Here is a 20,124-nt window from a genome sequence, read left to right as displayed (position 1 = left end):
GTGTGGTTAAGAGAGCATAAGAGGGTGTTTTGAAATGGTTTGGTCACATGGAGAGAATGAGTGAGGAGTGACCAAAAGGATACGTGTGTCAGAGGTGGAGGGAAAGAGGAGAAGTGGGAGACCAACTTGGAGGTGGAAAGATGGAGTGAAAAAGATTTTGATTGATCGGGGCCTGAACATGCAGGAGGGAGAAATGCGTGCAAGGAATAGAGTGAATTGGAACAATGTGGTATACCGGGGTCGACGTGCTGTCAATGGATTGAACCAGGGAATGTGAAGCGTCTGGGATAAACCATGGAAAGTTCTGTGGGGCCTGGATGTGGAAAGGGAGCTGTGGTTTCAGTGCATTATTGCATGACAGCTAGAGACTGAGTGTGAACGAATGGGGCCTTTGTTGTCTTTTCGTAGCGCTACCTCACACACATGAGGGGGGAGGGTGTTGTCATTCCATGTTTGGCGGGGTGGCGATGGGAATGAATAAAGGCAGACAGTATGAATTATGTACATGGGTATATATATATATGTCTGTGTGGGTATATATATGTATACATGGAGATGTATAGGTATGTATAATTGCGTATGTGGACGTGTATGTATATGCATGTGTATGTGGGTGGGTTGGGCCATTCTTTCGTCTGTTTCCTTGCGCTACTTCGCTAACGGGGAGACAGCGACAATGCAAAATAAAAAAATGAAAAATATATAAATAAACACACATAGGCATATATACATATCAACATATACATACATATACATACACATATGCAGACATTACAAACATACACATGTACATATTCATACTTGTTTGCCTTCTTCCATTCCTGTCGCTGCCCTGCCCCACAGGAAAACAGCATCACTATCCCATGCTTCAGCGAGGTAGTGCCAGGAATACAGACAAAAAGGCCACATTTGTTCACACTCAGTCTCTACCTTTTTTTTTCTTTTCATACTATTCGCCATTTCCCGCATTAGCGAGGTAGTGTTAAGAACAGAGGACTGGGCCTTTGAGGGAATATCCTCACCTGGCCCCCTTCTCTGTTCCTTCTTTTGGAAAATAAAAAAAAAAAAAAAAAATTGAGAGGGGAGGATTTCCAGCCCCCCGCTCCCTTCCCTTTTAGTCGCCTTCTACGACACGCAGGGAATACGTGGGAAGTATTCTTTCTCCCCATCCCCAGGGATACCAGTCTCTACCTGTCATATGTAATACACTGAAACCATAGCTCCCTATCCACATCCAGGCCCCACAGACCTTTCCATGGTTTACCCCCATGTGTGTATATGAATAATGCAGAAACTTCTGTTGTGGTAATTTTTGAGTTTTAACTGTTAAAATTGCTTCTTTAAAAGCAAAAGCCCTAGAAAATAAAAACATAGTTATTCCATTAGGAATCTGTGACTGCTGCCAAGCTGAGGCAGCTGAAGTTGGTGTTGTCTCTAGGTACAATCATTCTAAAATTACAACAAAGTACTTACATTCTACATTACTGAAAATCCACAAAAATGTGACAAGAAAAAACAAAAAACAATTTGATATCAAACAATCATCAGCTGGTCACCACAGTGCCATGAAATAAGTTGAAATGAACGAGGGGAAACAGAACTTGTGTCAAAACATTACCTTCACACCATGATGTCCTAGGCAAAGGTGGGTTGGTTGCTGAGTTTTGTGAATCAGCCAAGCTGCCAACTTCATTTGTTTTACAAAGGTCGAAAGGAGTGAATCCTACAGTATGAATCTCATTTTGGCAACGAAAAATTTCGTAAATATCATTTTGGCAGCTTAAACTATTTCAAAACCCCAGTGAGCAAGTGTTCTCTAATATGCTAATATGGTTTTCTCTGTATGTATGAAAATAAAGGCATGCAATTATCATGAAAATAAACATAGTAAAATATTTCTAACTCAAAATGAAACTTACTTGGTCATTAGGGCTCTTGAAGTAAATAAACATTTTTCCTATAAGAACACACCAACATCGACGCGCATGTCCATGCTTGACCTTTGTAAGCCAGCCCTGCAGTGTGGGTTTGTTGTCTTCTTTGCTTAGCAGAAGCTTTGTAGCATTACGTCGCAGAACATTCTTTTATAAGTAAACAAGGACAAAGTAAATATACATTTTAAAACGAACTGGGAAAACCTATGTTACTCAAAAGAATGAAAAGTTATATATGGTTTATCTGCTTACTAATGAATCACAGCCATCGATAATATTTCAACTATTACTCGGTAATTCTACAAGTCATTCTACACCCAGTCAGTGCTAATGATAACCTCAACGAAGATGACTTTAACAGTGTAACAACATTCAGGCAGAGACTTGTAACACCTACATACAATATGGTGATTATATTACGTTATTTGCTGGAATGTACCATTTCTAAATAAAGGCAATGAATATTTTCACACCATCCCTACATTTGGAGTTTACAAAAATTTACAATCTAAACTATAAAATCAACTCATGAAACAGTAACTGACCTGAAGAACTCTGACCCAGTCCTCTACTAAAGCCGTGTTGTCAGCAGTGAGGTAGTATGTCTTTTTGCCAGTGTTGACTTCAAAGGTGTGGGCCCCTTCAGACCGGGTAACACGACAGACTTCATTTAGTGTAATCTGACCTGCTGGCTTTCGGTGTATATCACTCTATCAGAAGAAATTAATTCAAAGATAGTTTTACAATTCTCCATCACATATGCTATCTTAAATTATACGTATTTTTTACTTAAACAGTGACTTATATGTGTAAAAGTATCATCCAATCAATTTTAGTTAACCTACGCTCAATACAGTACAGTAAAATTCCACAGAGCAAGGTAACTAGGATTATGCATCTGCAAATATCTTAATATCAGATTTATCATACGTCCTACAATACATTATTTGCATTACAGTGAATAGATTTTATAAATTCACATATCAATAATGACAATTTTTCCTATAGCAATGTTTTAACATACCTGGCTCTTCCAGTATGTGAGAGTTCCATCCTTGAGAACAAAATATCGTTTTTTCCATGTTTTGAGTTTCCCACCAAGCTTGGTTAAATAGCCCATCTTTTCTAAAGAGCTCTCACGACGTGGCGAAACTGTGCCAATGCTGAGAAGGAAAAGACAGACAAGCATAATCAAACTGAAAATCTCCTTGTAAAGCTTTCATATCCATTTAGCAAATTTGATAAAAGGTCACACTCATATTGTAAACAACAGAGGATTATAGAACTGCACACCCCCAAGATACAACTGGAATAGAAACATCAGGATAATCATTCTACATTTCAAGGATACACCATATCATGAAACTTTGGAATAGGACTTGGGTGTGGATGTGGCTTCTATTAATGAGGCATACATTACATAATTATCAAACTATCAACAAGCCATAAAAGCAGAATAAATTAGTTTTCACAACTGTATCAAACCCACTTTTCTGTAACTATTCTTTGAAATTATAAAAAATTACCATCACCCAGAAGTGAACTACTCTAAGCAACCAGTAATTACACTCTTTCAGTAATATGTTAATATTTTTTGGGGGGGCCTACTATCTATTTCTTAAAAGGCTGTCTTACATCCACAGGGACAGGTTCATTCTTCCAATAATTCTTATGGTAAAGGAGGAGTGAAAGCCAAAACACTGAGAACATGGAATGACAGTGAAAATTCTTTTAATGCTATGATGAATTTACATCTCAAGTTGATGGAGGTCAGGATTTGATATAGACTATAACCCCAACTACACTGAATGGACGATGAAGTAAGCAACAGGGTGCATGAAGGGGCAAGATTCTAGGTGAGTTGAGGAGTGTGTAAATGAATGGTCAGTGTCTCTTAAGGCAAAGAGGGGTATATCTGACTTTAGAGTAATCCCATCACTCACTACCCTTTGTAATCTGCCCAACTCCCACCTTTCTCAAGCCATATGCATCTTTTGCACATGCCATCACTGCTTCCCTAAATACATCCCATTCCTCACCCACTCCCCTCACGTCATTTGCTATCACCTTTTGCCATTCTACTTTCAATCTCTCCTGGTACTTCCTCACACAAGTCTCCTTTCCAATCTCACCTACTCTCACCACTCTTTTCTTCCCAGCATTCTCTCTTCTTTTTTGAAAACCTCTACAAATCTTCACCTTTGCCTCCACAAGATACTCATCAGACATCCCACCAGCTGCCCCTCTTAGTCCATTAATAGCCAAATGTTTCTCTTTTACATGCCTATTAATTAACACGTAATCTAATAATACCTTTTGACCATCTCTCTGACTCACATACGAATACTTATATAAACATATCTCTTTTTAAACCAGGTATTCCTAATCATGTCTTTTTTCAGCACACAAATCCACAAGCTCTTTACCATTTCCATTCACAACACTGAATACCCCATGTATATCAATCATACCCTCAACTGCCACATTACTCACCTATATATATCATGTAGAAAAAGAAAGTGTATGTATATATCATGGATTAACAGCAGGACCGATCTATTTCAATACTTGCCGAACATGAAAAAACCTGGTTACAAACCCTCTTCATATGACCTTGGTGCTAACCCTTTGGTTCTTCTAGTTTTTCATAACAAAAGAGGTGCAAAACATGAGGAATAATATAATAATTCATATTATGATTTGTATAACTCAAAAGACATATGACTACAATGGATAATAAATTCATACCAAAATATCTATTTTTGGCACTAACGTCCCTTCCTGGAAGTCTGTTACAACTGGGGCTAACCAAATGCCATTAAACCATACTTCTTGACTCATCATATGTCCTTAGAAACTAAACACATTTCTAGAATCAATGAATACCTTAAGGTGTTATGTGAAAAGTCACCTCTGACAAAGCTGTATCAATTATAGTACAATCTCAACTAGGAACTTTTCACACCAAAGGAGTCCACCTTCCCTGCTACTGGAAACAATGAAGCCCTAGGCTGCAGAAGCCTTTCAAAAGACATCCTAGGTGAAACCGGGACCTTTTAATGGATACTGGTCCTGGGGCAATTTTACAAATAAAGATGCTATTATATCATATGACTTACTGGCTTGAAGTAAGTGTATTAGTTGTCGTTTCAACACAAGATGTCCTAGCACTGAGGGTGGGTGCCACTGTTGATTCTAGGGAACCACTGTCACTTCGGGCATCTGGTGGGATTGCATAATCATCGGACACACCAGACTCAAAGGATGTATCTAGAAGGGAACAAGTAATTAATTTCCAATGCTGCTTTTCCTTCGTTGCTCAATAAACTGCACATGGAGAGGCACACAACAATAGTGGTACACAATAATGAGCCTAAGGTTATCCCTCATATGCATGTGGGATAAATGTATACTGATAAAAGGATGTGTGTAAACTAAAAATCAACATGGTACATATATGCTTATGGAAAATCATATCGAGACACAGAGTTCCACTAATGAAGTGTGCAGGGAATAAGAGGTGAGGGGGAAATGGATCTTCATATGTATAAGGTTTCAGCAATGTTCTGGAACTGGAGCTTGGAAAAGATTATCAAAGTCTACCAAAGTATTGGCAGGCTACTTTCATGAAAGGCAAATAACATTAATCATACTTGAAAGGAGGCTGAAAGGGAAAGTTGGGCTGATGCAGAAGCATGTACCTTAAAATTCCAATATGAACACCTCTGAGAATCCTTACCAAACTGGAAGAAATTCTGAAATCTGAAGCCTTTAATAACACCAAGTTTCATCATTACAAAAATAATGTTAACATTATCATTATTTTCTAAACAATAAAAACCAGGGACTGAATACAGGTTCTGATGCTGAAACCTTCACTATGGAATATTTTACCAATTGAAAGTGGACAGTCAGGTTAGACAAAGTAATGCAAAACCCTTGGCTCATGATATTAAGCTCACATGAATCACACACTAGAATTATGATGTGTTATCTTATTTTCAGTACTTTTTCAAAATTACCTTATCATGTGTTGTGCATGTGGCCCTCAGAGAACCTAGGTCTATGGGCTTTTATACTGGGCTCTCTAAGACAGCCCTATCACACAACCAATATGAAAATCAAAATTATTTCGGTTTTTGTTTGAATCTTTATACAACTCACTTTTTTATCTATGTATGATGATAACTAAAGCTGTGCAAGTTGTTTTAGTGAAACTAATATGTCTCCCCTTCACGGACCACCATTAATGTAGCTTATATATACTAAATAGTTATTTACATTGACCAACAAATTACCTGGATACATCTGACTTTAAAGTCAATGGTTACAATTAATTAATTATGATTTGTTACACTTTGACTTCATATTATATTTCATATACTTTATATATACGTATACTTTTTTATATGCAGCGCACGATGAAAAAAATATGATATATCTGAGCTTCTGATACCATTAAATGGAAGTATGATTTTGCAGTAGTTCATACTACATGCAATAGTCCATGGAGCCATGAATAAAGTAGCTTGTCAATGAGGGTAATAAATGACATGATAACTAAGGTGAAACACTGAAGGAATACAGAAAACTTGAGAGTTAAAATATCACAAGAGGAACATGAACTGTATATGGATGTGACTGAAAACTTGTGCAGTAAATATATGAATAAAAACTTACCCATTTTTAGTTATTCACACAAATACAGCTCTGAAAGTACAATGTCTCCATATGCACACACACACACACACACACATGTATATATTATTTATTTTATTCATTTATTTTGCTTTGTCGCTGTCTCCTGCGTTAGCGAGGTAACGCAAGGAAACAGACGAAAGAATGGCCCAACCCACCCACATACGCATGTATATACATACACGTATATATATATATATATATATATATATATATATATATATATATATATATATATATATATATATATATATATATCTTTCTTTTAAACTATTTGCCATTTCCCGTGTTAGCGAGGTAGCGTTAAGAACAGAGGACTGGGCCTTTTTTGGAATATCCTCACCTGGCCCCCTCTGTTCCTTCTTTTGGAAAATTAAAAAAAAAAACAAGAGGGGAGGATTTCCAGCCCCCCGCTCCCTCCCCTTTTAGTCGCCTTCTACGACACGCAGGGAATACGTGGGAAGCATTCTTAATCCCCTATCCCCCCCCAAAAAAAAATATATATATATATATATATATATATATATATATATATATATTTTTTTTTGCTTTCTCGCTGTCTCCCACGTTTGCGAGGTAGCGCAAGGAAACAGACTAAAGAAATGGCCCAACCCACCCCCATACACATGTATATACATACGTCCACACACGCAAATATACAATACCTACACAGCTTTCCATGGTTTACCCCAGACGCTTCACATGCCCTGATTCATTCCACTGACAGCACGTCAACCCCGGTATACCACATCGATCCAATTCACTCTATTCCTTGCCCTCCTTTCACCCTCCTGCATGTTCAGGCCCCGATCACACAAAATCTTTTTCACTCCATCTTTCCACCTCCAATTTGGTCTCCCTCTTCTCCTTGTTCCCTCCACCTCCGACACATATATCCTCTTGGTCAATCTTTCCTCACTCATTCTCTCCATGTGACCAAACCATTTCAAAACACCTTCTTCTGCTCTCTCAACCACACTCTTTTTATTTCCACACATCTCTCTTACCCTTACGTTACTTACTCGATCAAACCACCTCACACCACACATTGTCCTCAAACATCTCATTTCCAGCACATCCATCCTCCTGCGCACAACTCTATCCATAGCCCACGCCTCGCAACCATACAACATTGTTGGAACCACTATTCCTTCAAACATACCCATTTTTGCTTTCCGAGATAATGTTCTCGAATTCCACACATTCTTCAAGGCTCCCAGGATTTTTGCCCCCTCCCCCACCCTATGATCCATTTCCACTTCCATGGTTCCATCCGCTGCCAGATCCACTCCCAGATATCTAAAACACTTTACTTCCTCCAGTTTTTCTCCACTCAAACTTACCTCCCAATTGACTTGACCCTCAACCCTACTGTACCTAATTACCTTGCTCTTATTCACATTTACTCTTAACTTTCTTCTTTCACACACTTTACCAAACTCAGTCACCAGCTTCTGCAGTTTCTCACATGAATCAGCCACCAGCGCTGTATCATCAGCGAACAACAACTGACTCACTTCCCAAGCTCTCTTATCCCCAACAGACTTCATACTTGCCCCTCTTTCCAAAACTCTTGCATTCACCTCCCTAACAACCCAATCCATAAACAAATTAAACAACCATGGCAACATCACACACCCCTGCCGCAAACCTACATTCACTGAGAACCAATCACTTTCCTCTCTTCCTACACGTACACATGCCTTACATCATCGATAAAAACTTTTCACTGCTTCTAACAACTTGCCTCCCACACCATATATTCTTAATACCTTCCACAGAGCATCTCTATCAACTCTATCATATGCCTTCTCCAGATCCATAAATGCTACATACAAATCCATTTGCTTTTCTAAGTATTTCTCACATACATTCTTCAAAGCAAACACCTGATCCACACATCCTCTACCACTTCTGAAACCACACTGCTCTTCCCCAATCTGATGCTCTGTACATGCCTTCACCCTCTCAATCAATACCCTCCCATATAATTTACCAGGAATACTCAACAAACTTATACCTCTGTAATTTGAGCACTCACTCTTATCCCCTTTGCCTTAATACAAAGGCACTATGCACGCATTCCGCCAATCTTCACGCACCTCACCATGAGTCATTTTTTTTTTTTTTTTATACTTTGTCGCTGTCTCCCGCGTTTGCGAGGTAGAGCAAGGAAACAGACAAAGAAATGCCCCCCCCCCCCATACACATGTATATACATACATCCACACATGCAAATATACATACCTACACAGCTTTCCATGGTTTACCCCAGACGCTTCACATGCCTTGATTCAATCCACTGACAGCACGTCAGCCCCGGTATACCACATCGCTCCAATTCACTCTATTCCTTGCCCTCCTTTCACCCTCCTGCATGTTCAGGCCCCGATCACACAAAATCTTTTTCACTCCATCTTTCCACCTCCAATTTGGTCTCCCTCTTCTCCTCGTTCCCTCCACCTCCGACACATATATCCTCTTGGTCAATCTTTCCTCACTCATCCTCTCCATGTGCCCAAACCACTTCAAAACACCCTCTTCTGCTCTCTCAACCACGCTCTTTTTATTTCCACACATCTCTCTTACCCTTACGTTACTCACTCGATCAAACCACCTCACACCACACATTGTCCTCAAACATCTCATTTCCAGCACATCCATCCTCCTGCGCACAACTCTATCCATAGCCCACGCCTCGCAACCATACAACATTGTTGGAACCACTATTCCTTCAAACATACCCATTTTTGCTTTCCGAGATAATGTTCTCGACTTCCACACATTCTTCAAGGCCCCCAGAATTTTCGCCCCCTCCCCCACCCTATGATCCACTTCCGCTTCCATGGTTCCATCCGCTGCCAGATCCACTCCCAGATATCTAAAACACTTTACTTCCTCCAGTTTTTCTCCATTCAAACTCACCTCCCAATTGACTTGACCCTCAACCCTACTGTACCTAATAACCTTGCTCTTATTCACATTTACTCTTAACTTTCTTCTTCCACACACTTTACCAAACTCAGTCACCAGCTTCTGCAGTTTCTCACATGAATCAGCCACCAGCGCTGTGTCATCAGCGAATAACAACTGACTCACTTCCCAAGCTCTCTTATCCCCAACAGACTTCATACTTGCCCCTCTTTCCAAAACTCTTGCATTCACCTCCCTAACAACCCCATCCATAAACAAATTAAACAACCATGGAGACATCACACACCCCTGCCGCAAACCTACATTCACTGAGAACCAATCACTTTCCTCCCTTCCTACACGTACACATGCCTTACATCCTCGATAAAAACTTTTCACTGCTTCTAACAACTTTCCTCCCACACCATATATTCTTAATACCTTCCACAGAGCATCTCTATCAACTCTATCATATGCCTTCTCCAGATCCATAAATGCTACATACAAATCCATTTGCTTTTCTAAGTATTTCTCACATACATTCTTCAAAGCAAACACCTGATCCACACATCCTCTACCACTTCTGAAACCACACTGCTCTTCCCCAATCTGATGCTCTGTACATGCCTTCACCCTCTCAATCAATACCCTCCCATATAATTTACCAGGAATACTCAACAAACTTATACCTCTGTAATTTGAGCACTCACTCTTATCCCCTTTGCCTTTGTACAATGGCACTATGCAAGCATTCCGCCAATCCTCAGGCACCTCACCATGAGTCATACATACATTAAATAACCTTACCAACCAGTCAACAATACAGTCACCCCCTTTTTTAATAAATTCCACTGCAATACCATCCAAACCTGCTGCCTTGCCGGCTTTCATCTTCCGCAAAGCTTTCACTACCTCTTCTCTGTTTACCAAATCATTTTCCCTAACCCTCTCACTTTGCACACCACCTCGACCAAAACACCCTATATCTGCCACTCTATCATCAAACACATTCAACAAACCTTCGAAATACTCACTCCATCTCCTTCTCACATCACCACTACTTGTTATCACCTCCCCATTTGCGCCCTTCACTGAAGTTCCCATTTGCTCCCTTGTCTTACGCACTTTATTTACCTCCTTCCAGAACATCTTTTTATTCTCCCTAAAATTTAATGATACTCTCTCACCCCAACCCACACACCACATACATTAAATAACCTTACCAACCAGTCAATAATACAGTCACCCCCTTTTTTAATAAATTCCACTGCAATGCCATCCAAACCTGCTGCCTTGCCGGCTTTCATCTTCCGCAAAGCTTTTACTACCTCTTCTCTGTTTACCAAATCATTTTCCCTAACCCTCTCACTTTGCACACCACCTCGACCTATATGCCACTCTATCATCAAACACATTCAACAAACCTTCAAAATACTCACTCCATCTCCTTCTCACATCACCACTACTTGTTATCCCCTCCCCATATATATATATATATATATATGTATATATATATATATATATATATATATATATATATATATATATATATATATTTTTTATTTTTTATTATAATTTGTCGCTGTCTCCCGCGTTTGCGAGGTAGCGCAAGGAAACAGACGAAAGAAATGGCCCAACACCCCCCCATACACATGTATATACATACGTCCACACACGCAAATATACATACCTACACAGCTTTCCATGGTTTACCCCAGACGCTTCACATGCCTTGATTCAATCCACTGACAGCACGTCAACCCCGGTATACCACATCGCTCCAATTCACTCTATTCCTTGCCCTCCTTTCACCCTCCTGCATGTTCAGGCCCCGATCACACAAAATCTTTTTCACTCCATCCTTCCACCTCCAATTTGGCCTCCCTCTTCTCCTTGTTCCCTCCACCTCCGACACATATATCCTCTTGGTCAATCTTTCCTCACTCATCCTCTCCATGTACCCAAACCACTTCAAAACACCCTCTTCTGCTCTCTCAACCACGCTCTTTTTATTTCCACACATCTCTCTTACCCTTACGTTACTCACTCGATCCAACCACCTCACACCACACATTGTCCTCAAACATCTCATTTCCAGCACTCCTCCTGCGCACAACTCTATCCATAGCCCACGCCTCGCAACCATACAACATTGTTGGAACCACTATTCCTTCAAACATACCCATTTTTGCTTTCCGAGATAATGTTCTCGACTTCCACACATTCTTCAAGGCCCCCAGAATTTTCGCCCCCTCCCCCACCCTATGATCCACTTCCGCTTCCATGGTTCCATCCGCTGCCAGATCCACTCCCAGATATCTAAAACACTTCACTTCCTCCAGTTTTTCTCCATTCAAACTCACCTCCCAATTGACTTGACCCTCAACCCTACTGTACCTAATAACCTTGCTCTTATTCACATTTACTCTTAACTTTCTTCTTCCACACACTTTACCAAACTCAGTCACCAGCTTCTGCAGTTTCTCACATGAATCAGCCACGAGCGCTGTATCATCAGCGAACAACAACTGACTCACTTCCCAAGCTCTCTCATCCCCAACAGACTTCATACTTGCCCCTCTTTCCAGGACTCTTGCATTTACCTCCCTAACAACTCCATCCATAAACAAATTAAACAACCATGGAGACATCACACACCCCTGCCGCAAACCTACATTCACTGAGAACCAATCACTTTCCTCTCTTCCTACACGTACACATGCCTTACATCCTCGATAAAAACTTATATATATATATATATATAGAAGTGGTAGAGGATGTGTGGATCAGGTGTTTGCTTTGAAGAATGTATGTGAGAAATACTTAGAAAAGCAAATGGATTTATATGTAGCATTTATGGATCTGGAGAAGGCATATGATAGAGTTGATAGAGATGCTCTGTGGAAGGTATTAAAAACATATGGTGTGGGAGGCAAGTTGTTAGAAGCAGTGAAAACTTTTTATCAAGGATGTAAGCATGTGTACGTGAAGGAAGAGAGGAAAGTGATTGGTTCTCAGTGAATATAGGTTTGCGGCAGGGGTGCATGATGTCTCCATGGTTGTTTAATTTGTTTATGGATGGGGCTGTTAGGGAGGTGAATGCAAGAGTTTTGGAAAGAGGGGCAAGTATGAAGTCTGCTGGGGATGAGAGAGCTTGGGAAGTGAGTCAGTTGTTGTTCGCTGATGATACAGCGCTCGTGGCTGATTCATGTGAGAAACTGCAGAAGCTGGTGACTGAGTTTGGTAAAGTGTGTGAAAGAAGAAAGTTAGGAGTAAATGTGAATAAGAGCAAGGTAATTAGGTACAGTAGGGTTGAGGGTCAAGTCAATTTGGAGTTAAGTTTGTATGGAGAAAAACTGGAGGAAGTAAAGTGTTTTAGATATCTGGGAGTGGATCTGGCAGCGGATGGAACCATGGAAGCGGAAGTGGATCATAGGGTGGGGGAGGGGGCGAAAATCCTGGGAGCCTTGAAGAATGTGTGGAAGTCGAGAACATTATCTCAGAAAGCAAAAATGGGTATGTTTGAAGGAATAGTGGTTCCAACAATGTTGTATGGTTGCGAGGCGTGGGCTACGGATAGAGTTGTGCGCAGGAGGATGGATGTACTGGAAATGAGATGTTTGACGACAATGTGTGGTGTGAGGTGGTTTGATCGAGTAAGTAACGTAAGGGTAAGAGAGATGTGTGGAAATAAAAAGAGCGTGGTTGAGAGAGCAGAAGAGGGTGTTTTGAAATGGTTTGGTCACATGGAGAGAATGAGTGAGGAAAGATTGACCAAGAGGATATATGTGTCGGAGGTGGAGGGAACGAGGAGAAGTGGGAGACCAAATTGGAGGTGGAAAGATGGAGTGAAAAAGATTTTGTGTGATCGGGGCCTGAACATGCAGGAGGGTGAAAGGAGGGCAAGGAATAGAGTGAATTGGATCGATGTGGTATACCGGGGTTGACGTGCTGTCAGTGGATTGAATCAGGGCATGTGAAGCGTCTGGGGTAAACCATGGAAAGCTGTGTAGGTATGTATATTTGCGTGTGTGGACGTATGTATATACATGTGTATGGGTGTGGGTTGGGCCATTTCTTTCGTCTGTTTCCCTGCGCTACCTCGCAAACGCAGGAGACAGCAAAAAAGAAAAAATATATATATATATATATATATATATATATATATATATATATATATATATTTTCTTTTCTTTCATACTATTCGCCATTTCCCGCATCAGCGAGGTAGCGTTAAGAACAGAGGACTGGGCCTCTGAGGAAACATCCTCACCCGGCCCCCTTCTCTGTTCCTTCCTTTGGGAAAAAAAAAAAAAAAAAAAAAAAAAAAAAAAAAACGAGAGGGGAAGATTTCCAGCCCCCCGCTCCCTTCCCTTTTAGTCGCCTTCTACGACACGCAGGGAATACGTGGGAAGTATTCTTTCTCCCCTATCCCCAGGGATATATATATATATATATATATATATATCATCAGCGAACAACAACTGACTCACTTCCCAAGCTCTCTCATATATATATATATATATATATATATATATATATATATATATATATATATATATATATACATACATACATATCCCTGGGGATAGGGGATTAAGAATACTTCCCATGTATTCCCTGTGTGTCGTAGAAGGCGACTAAAAGGGGAGGGAGCAGGGGGCTGGAAATACTCCCCTCTTGTTTTTTTTTTCAATTTTCCAAAAGAAGGAACAGAGTGGGGCCAGGTGAGGATATTCCAAAAAAGGCCCAGTCCTCTGTTCTTAACGCCACCTTGCTAACGCGGGAAATGGCGAATAGTTTAAAAAAAAAAAAAAAAATATACATATATATATATATATATACATGCAAATTTTGTCTTCCACACTATCCAAATATCCAATGTTCAATATAAAATTTGCTACAGCCTTGATGATCATATGCTAGTCACTTTCTTAACCATTCTGTAAGTATAGCAAGGGTAATTATTGCATCTGAGAAGCAGTTTATATACGAACAAAATATTATTAGTCAAAATGTAATTCACAATGCATACAAAATGCAAAATATATCATAAAAAAGTGTTATATAATAGGGACTGTCCTACTGGTTAGTCAGCATACAAGAGAAATAAAGTTTCTAAAACAAACATTACTAACAAGCTCAAAATTCATCAGTGGTAATAGCCAACAGTACTGGCCTCCAAAACTCACCAAAAAGTTTTCATTTCATCCTAAATTCTAACAAAAATTCTATTAAAAACATGTAAAAATCAAACAAACCCGGAAGCTTAAGGGAGGGCATAGCATCTGGTATAGAATCTGGTAAAGAATCTGGCATAGCATCAGGTGGGATGGCATAATCAGCATAATCAGCTGATTCTTGAGATAACCGACAGGTATCTGTGAAATAACACAAGCAAAATATGCATAAAACACAAGCAACCTAGGACATGGTGAAAAATAACCACCCAACAGATGCAAATGGTGATCCAGCAATCATGAAAGCAAATTATATTAAAAGCAAGGTGTGCAAAATGTTGAAAAGCATGCATCTTATAACCTGATGTTCCCCAGATCTTAAGTCTTTCCATCAACTGGGATACACAACAATCAGGTCCTTTTTCAATGTAAAGACTACAGGGACAGTTATCTTACCCTATGCACTCTACTAAGATTTCAATTACCTAGAAGCACAAGCCCCTTTAGAGCATATCATGTTAGGTTAGAATTAGTCTGTCACTATGAAATCAATCAAGTCACTGATGAACAGACTTCAATAAAAAGACTGTCCTTGGTAATGTCTTTTTGTTCTAAACCCAGCTACTTCTCCTGCCATACCAAGGTGGTATCAGGAACAAATAACAGCCTCAGTCACACACATCCACTCTCTAGCTTTCAATAAAAATGTGCTAAAACCTGAGCCTAGTTTCCACAGACGAGCACCAAAGAAAGACTTTTCTGTAATTTATATTGACCACTTCATATGGCCTGCTTCAGCCCCCTCACGGCATATTTTCCACTTTCAGAACTCAATGACCCAATTCAATCTATCACATGCCTGCTTCTCACTGTTTAAGCCCTGATACTGTACCCCTAAGACTCCTTCACACCATCCTTCTACCTCCAGCTTGATCTTTCCCTCCTCCTTCCTCCCTCCACTTCTGACATGAAGATCTCATCAGTCAGTCTTTCTTTGCTCATCCTCTCTACACGTCCAAACAATTTCCGCATGTCCAGATTAATTCCCTCAAATATACGGCACTTACTACCATTCCTCTCTTGCACTACATTCTTTACATGATCAAACCACCTCACACGACATATCTTCAGGCATATGAATTCCATCATGTCCATAATCTTCCTTTTTCTTTGCATCCAAGGCCCAAAAATACATCCATACATCATTAACAGGAATTGATGCATTCAAACATACTCCTCTCTGCTCTTACAAAGACTGACATCCCCTTCCATGCAGCGCATCCAGGATCTTAGCCCAATCTCCCACCCTATAACTCACTTCAGCTCCTGTGGTTTCATCCCCTAAAGTATCCACTCCCAGGTACCTAAAGCACTCAACTCTCTCCATGTCCGACCTATTCAAATTCACCCCCAACATATGTGTTTCAACTTCCCTACTGCATCTTATTTCTTTACTTTCCTTCATATTTAGTGTCAGCTTTCTCCTTTTCTACATACTCTCTTAAATTCTGTTATCAGATTCTGTAATATCTCTCTGGAATCTGCCACCTGGTATATGTCATCTCCAAACAGTAACTGAATTGTCTCCTCGGCCCAACCATTCCCAGCATACCGCTAACATACTGTTCATTTTAAGATCCTTGCATTCACCTCCCTCACCACCTTATCCATAAACAGATTGAACTGCCACAGTGACATCACACATCATGCACATCCACCTACCCTTAGAACTACTTACTCTTTTCCCTTCCTATACTCGTTTAAAAATTCCTCATTGAATTTATCAACTTTCCAGTTAACCTATATATTCATATCACCTTCAACAAGGTCTCTCTCTCAACTCCATCATATACTTTCCTCAGATCCTTAAAAGCCATATACAATCAACTATTTCTCCTACTATTACTCACACAAAGTCTTCAAAACAAAAGGTTCATTCATCTTCTAACTCTCCTGATGACACACAGCTCATTCCTAACTGAATTTTCTGTGCATGCCACCATCTTGATTACCACTCTCCCATTCACCTTACCAGATATACTAATTTGAGAATTCGCTTTTGTTCCATGTTGCCTTTATATAAGAAATTACACATGCATTTTGCTAGTCCTTAGGCACTTCTCCCCATACAAAACAATCACTGAACAGCCTGACTAAGCAATCAACAGTAGTCACCCACTTTCTTGAAAAACAGCTGCAATCTCATCCAATCCTACAGCTTTGCTACAATTCATCATACATGTGGTTTTCTCTGCTTCTCTTTTCACCAAACCATTTCCTTTCTTCATGTAAAAGTCACCTTGTCCCATGCAGACCACATCCTATGACCAATCAAACGAATTCAACAGTCCTGAAAAATAATCACCCCAACTCTTTTTCACTTCTTTGTCTGCTACCACTTCCCCATCTCCCCCTCCCTCACTGTTGCTCTAATCTATTCTCTTGTTCCTTGTTTTTCAAATTCCTTCTTACTAGACACTTAAGAATACATTCTTAGAGCAGGTTGCCCCACCTTCCCCTAAAAAAAGGCCTGATACTAACTACTTCCTGATTCTCAGCCAAGATGCAGTTACACTTAAAAAAAAAAAAATAAAATAAAAATAAAAACTATCTGTCGTCAGTACTGCAATTCTTTCACAGAATGGAAATCCCTATTCAAGATAAAAATTACAATAATAATTGCCCCTTACAATAATTATGCAATTAAAGATGAAATATTCTACTGGTAACTACAAATATTCTGATGACTGTTATTTGAATATCTAATAAGTAATTTCTGAAGAAAATGCCACAAATACATCTGTTCTCAACCACATCCAATTAGCAACACAAGGAATCAGATTCATCTTAACTACTATCAAGGTAAAACTGTTGCACTGTATGACTATCAATTCTATCTTGTTGAACACAGATTTTTTTTATACTATTCAAATGGTTATAATCATTAAAATACACAACTGAGAGCCTAGTAATTTAGGGAATTCATTACATGCTTAGATAACTCATCCACCCAAACATGTACTTTCCCATTATAAGCTGAGCTCTGCATACATTGTAGGCTCTGTTGGTAAGCCATAGACGGCAACCTAAACTAAGGATGTCACTGGAGCTGCCTGGAGGTCTCAGTAACCTACTCAAAACCATCATCAACAGGTGGGTGCCTTTGGCTGTTGTTAATATCTGTGGCATCTATGCTACATGTCCTGAGGACTGGCTAATCTGGAAAATGCTTTCTATAATGGATATACTTAGCTTTTAAGGTGAGAAAAAATAAAGGTTTTGATGTTTCTTTTGTGCATTTATCACATAACTAAAAGAGATGCAAATATTTTGCACACTTATGACTGGCCAATCTGGTAATTATGTATTTTCTCTAAACTAAGAATGGTTGTCTACCAAAAAAGAAAAATTATATCTTAAGTGCAGTTTTTCAGAAAAAGAAAATTACTGCACGCAAGGTGGAGGCCAAAACAATCAATCATGATGTTGATCTGCCTGTTTTCAATATAAATGAAGTTGGTATAGTAAGTATGATCCTCCATATTTTACTCATTAATGTCTACCAGCCAATCAGTAAAGATTTTGACAGTCTTCCAGTTTTTCAAATGAATTTGATGGGCATGAATATAACAAGGGCTTCCTATCATTATCAAAAACATTTAGCTCAAGTTTCTCTATACAATAAAATCATATGCAGTGTGTGTGATAGTCAATCCAAAGCCTTCTTGCTTTAACTGAGGCACTTGGTGTAAAAGGTGATATTCAAGTGTAAAGTCCCTCAGGTACATCCCGAACAAAAAAAAAATGTACCATCTATTCTTATTGTGGTAATTTACCGAAATATTTTGGATTATAAAACAAAAAATAAAAGATTGTTAGGAAATGGAGGAAAGAGGGAAACATTTCCTACATCTTGGGAAAGGAAAGTAAAGGACTAGATTGGGGAGAAGACCTAAATAGGTGTGTGAGGGATGAAGCATGCAAGGGAGGTGTGCTTGGATAAAGAAGCCCAGAGACTTTTATACCAAGACCACCCCCCAAGGAGAATTTATGTGGGAGTACATGACATTGTAGAAACAAAAAGACATACAGATACATGAACACAGACATATTTCTTTTTATGTGCAGTACCTATGCATCAACTTACATAGAAACCAAATCAACTTGTCTTAATGTACATTTCTAAATGCATGTCATTGTTTTGCATACACAGTAATAGAATTTTGGCTAAGTATCTTTACAGATAAATGCAAGTATGAAAGCATATGTACATATTTACATATCTGTGATATGGGAGGAAGTTTTCATTGTGTGAGCCCACCTCAATCTGTTTTCTCACATAAAGTATCTTGGATCTCTTTGTTTTATGCATTCACTATCTATGTCCTTAGCTTGTTCCACTCATTTGCTGATCTATTGAGAAGTAAAAATTCTCTTTCTGATTTCTCTCTTTCTCAGTTTCCTGTTATGCCCTCTAGCTGATCAAGTCCTTCCAATTTCAAGCAGCTGTTCCATTAAATTCACTATGTGGAATCGTTTTTCTTTTTTCCAGTTTGGGCAAGTTTATGGCTGCTGAACTCTCAATTTAACTTAGCTCATTTATTTCACTTACAAATTTTGTTGCCTTCTGTTGGATCCTTTCCAGCTATCTATCTATGCATAAGAGCTATAAAGAAACTTGAACAACATACTTTAAGGCATCTTATTACTTTATTCATTCAAGTTTGAATTATGAATATCAATGTGAATTCTGGTGCATGAAGGAGTGTGTTGAAGGAAAGGTCAGTGACTGCTATACAGATGTGAATTTTGGGCCCTGTATGCAAAAGTAAGAAAGATGGTGGTGTGTGTGATGGAAATAAAATGCCTCAGGGCAGTATGTGGAGTGAAAGGGGGTGACTGTGAATGGAATGACAGTATAAGAATACCTGGTAGCAAGTGCAGTCTGACTGAGAGGGCTAACCAGGGTGTGCTGAAACGGTCTGAAGGACAAGCTAAGAAAGACTAACAGGATTCTGTAAGTCAGAAGCAGAGGTAGGAATGGGGGATGGGGAGACGAAAAGGGAGAAGGAAGAAACAAATGAAGGAGGCCTTGGGCAATTGGTACTAAGTGAGGGTGAGTGGTGTGCATGAGAGTTAATTGGATTGATATGGTGTGCAGTTGTGATGTGCTCCTGATGGGTTGAGCCAAGGCATATGAAGCAGTCAATGTTAATTATGTAAGAGACTGTGCTGCTTGGCTTTGGATGGTTGGCTCTGGTTTCAATGCATTATACATGACAGCTGGAGAGCACATGTGTGCAAATGAGGCCATCATCTATTTGTTGCTAATGCTTCCTTGTTAAGGCAAGGGAAGTGACTGGGTTGAAAAAGAAGTTGGATTTTTCTGTAACATAAAC

The 20,124-nt window shown here is 39.5% G+C and overlaps 1 protein-coding gene across 6 annotated transcripts in view; it reads right to left on the bottom strand.

Moving 5' to 3' along the window:
* LOC139755396 (uncharacterized protein CG43867) overlaps positions 1–20,124 on the bottom strand; it is a 1,135,206-nt gene that overhangs the window by 81,853 nt on the left and 1,033,229 nt on the right. For all 6 annotated transcript variants that reach the window (XM_071673657.1, XM_071673658.1, XM_071673659.1 and 3 more), the window contains 5 exons: positions 14,807–14,926; positions 5,054–5,204; positions 2,959–3,097; positions 2,480–2,644; positions 1,920–2,081 (listed from right to left, as the gene is read on the bottom strand). In XM_071673657.1, the coding sequence (XP_071529758.1) occupies positions 1,920–2,081; positions 2,480–2,644; positions 2,959–3,097; positions 5,054–5,204; positions 14,807–14,926 (737 nt within the window). The remainder of the gene's footprint in view (positions 1–1,919; positions 2,082–2,479; positions 2,645–2,958; positions 3,098–5,053; positions 5,205–14,806; positions 14,927–20,124) is intronic.

This window comes from Panulirus ornatus, chromosome 19 (genome assembly GCF_036320965.1).
Source record: "Panulirus ornatus isolate Po-2019 chromosome 19, ASM3632096v1, whole genome shotgun sequence".
Lineage (NCBI taxonomy): Eukaryota > Metazoa > Arthropoda > Malacostraca > Decapoda > Palinuridae > Panulirus > Panulirus ornatus.
This window is presented reverse-complemented; position numbering and strand designations above follow the sequence as displayed.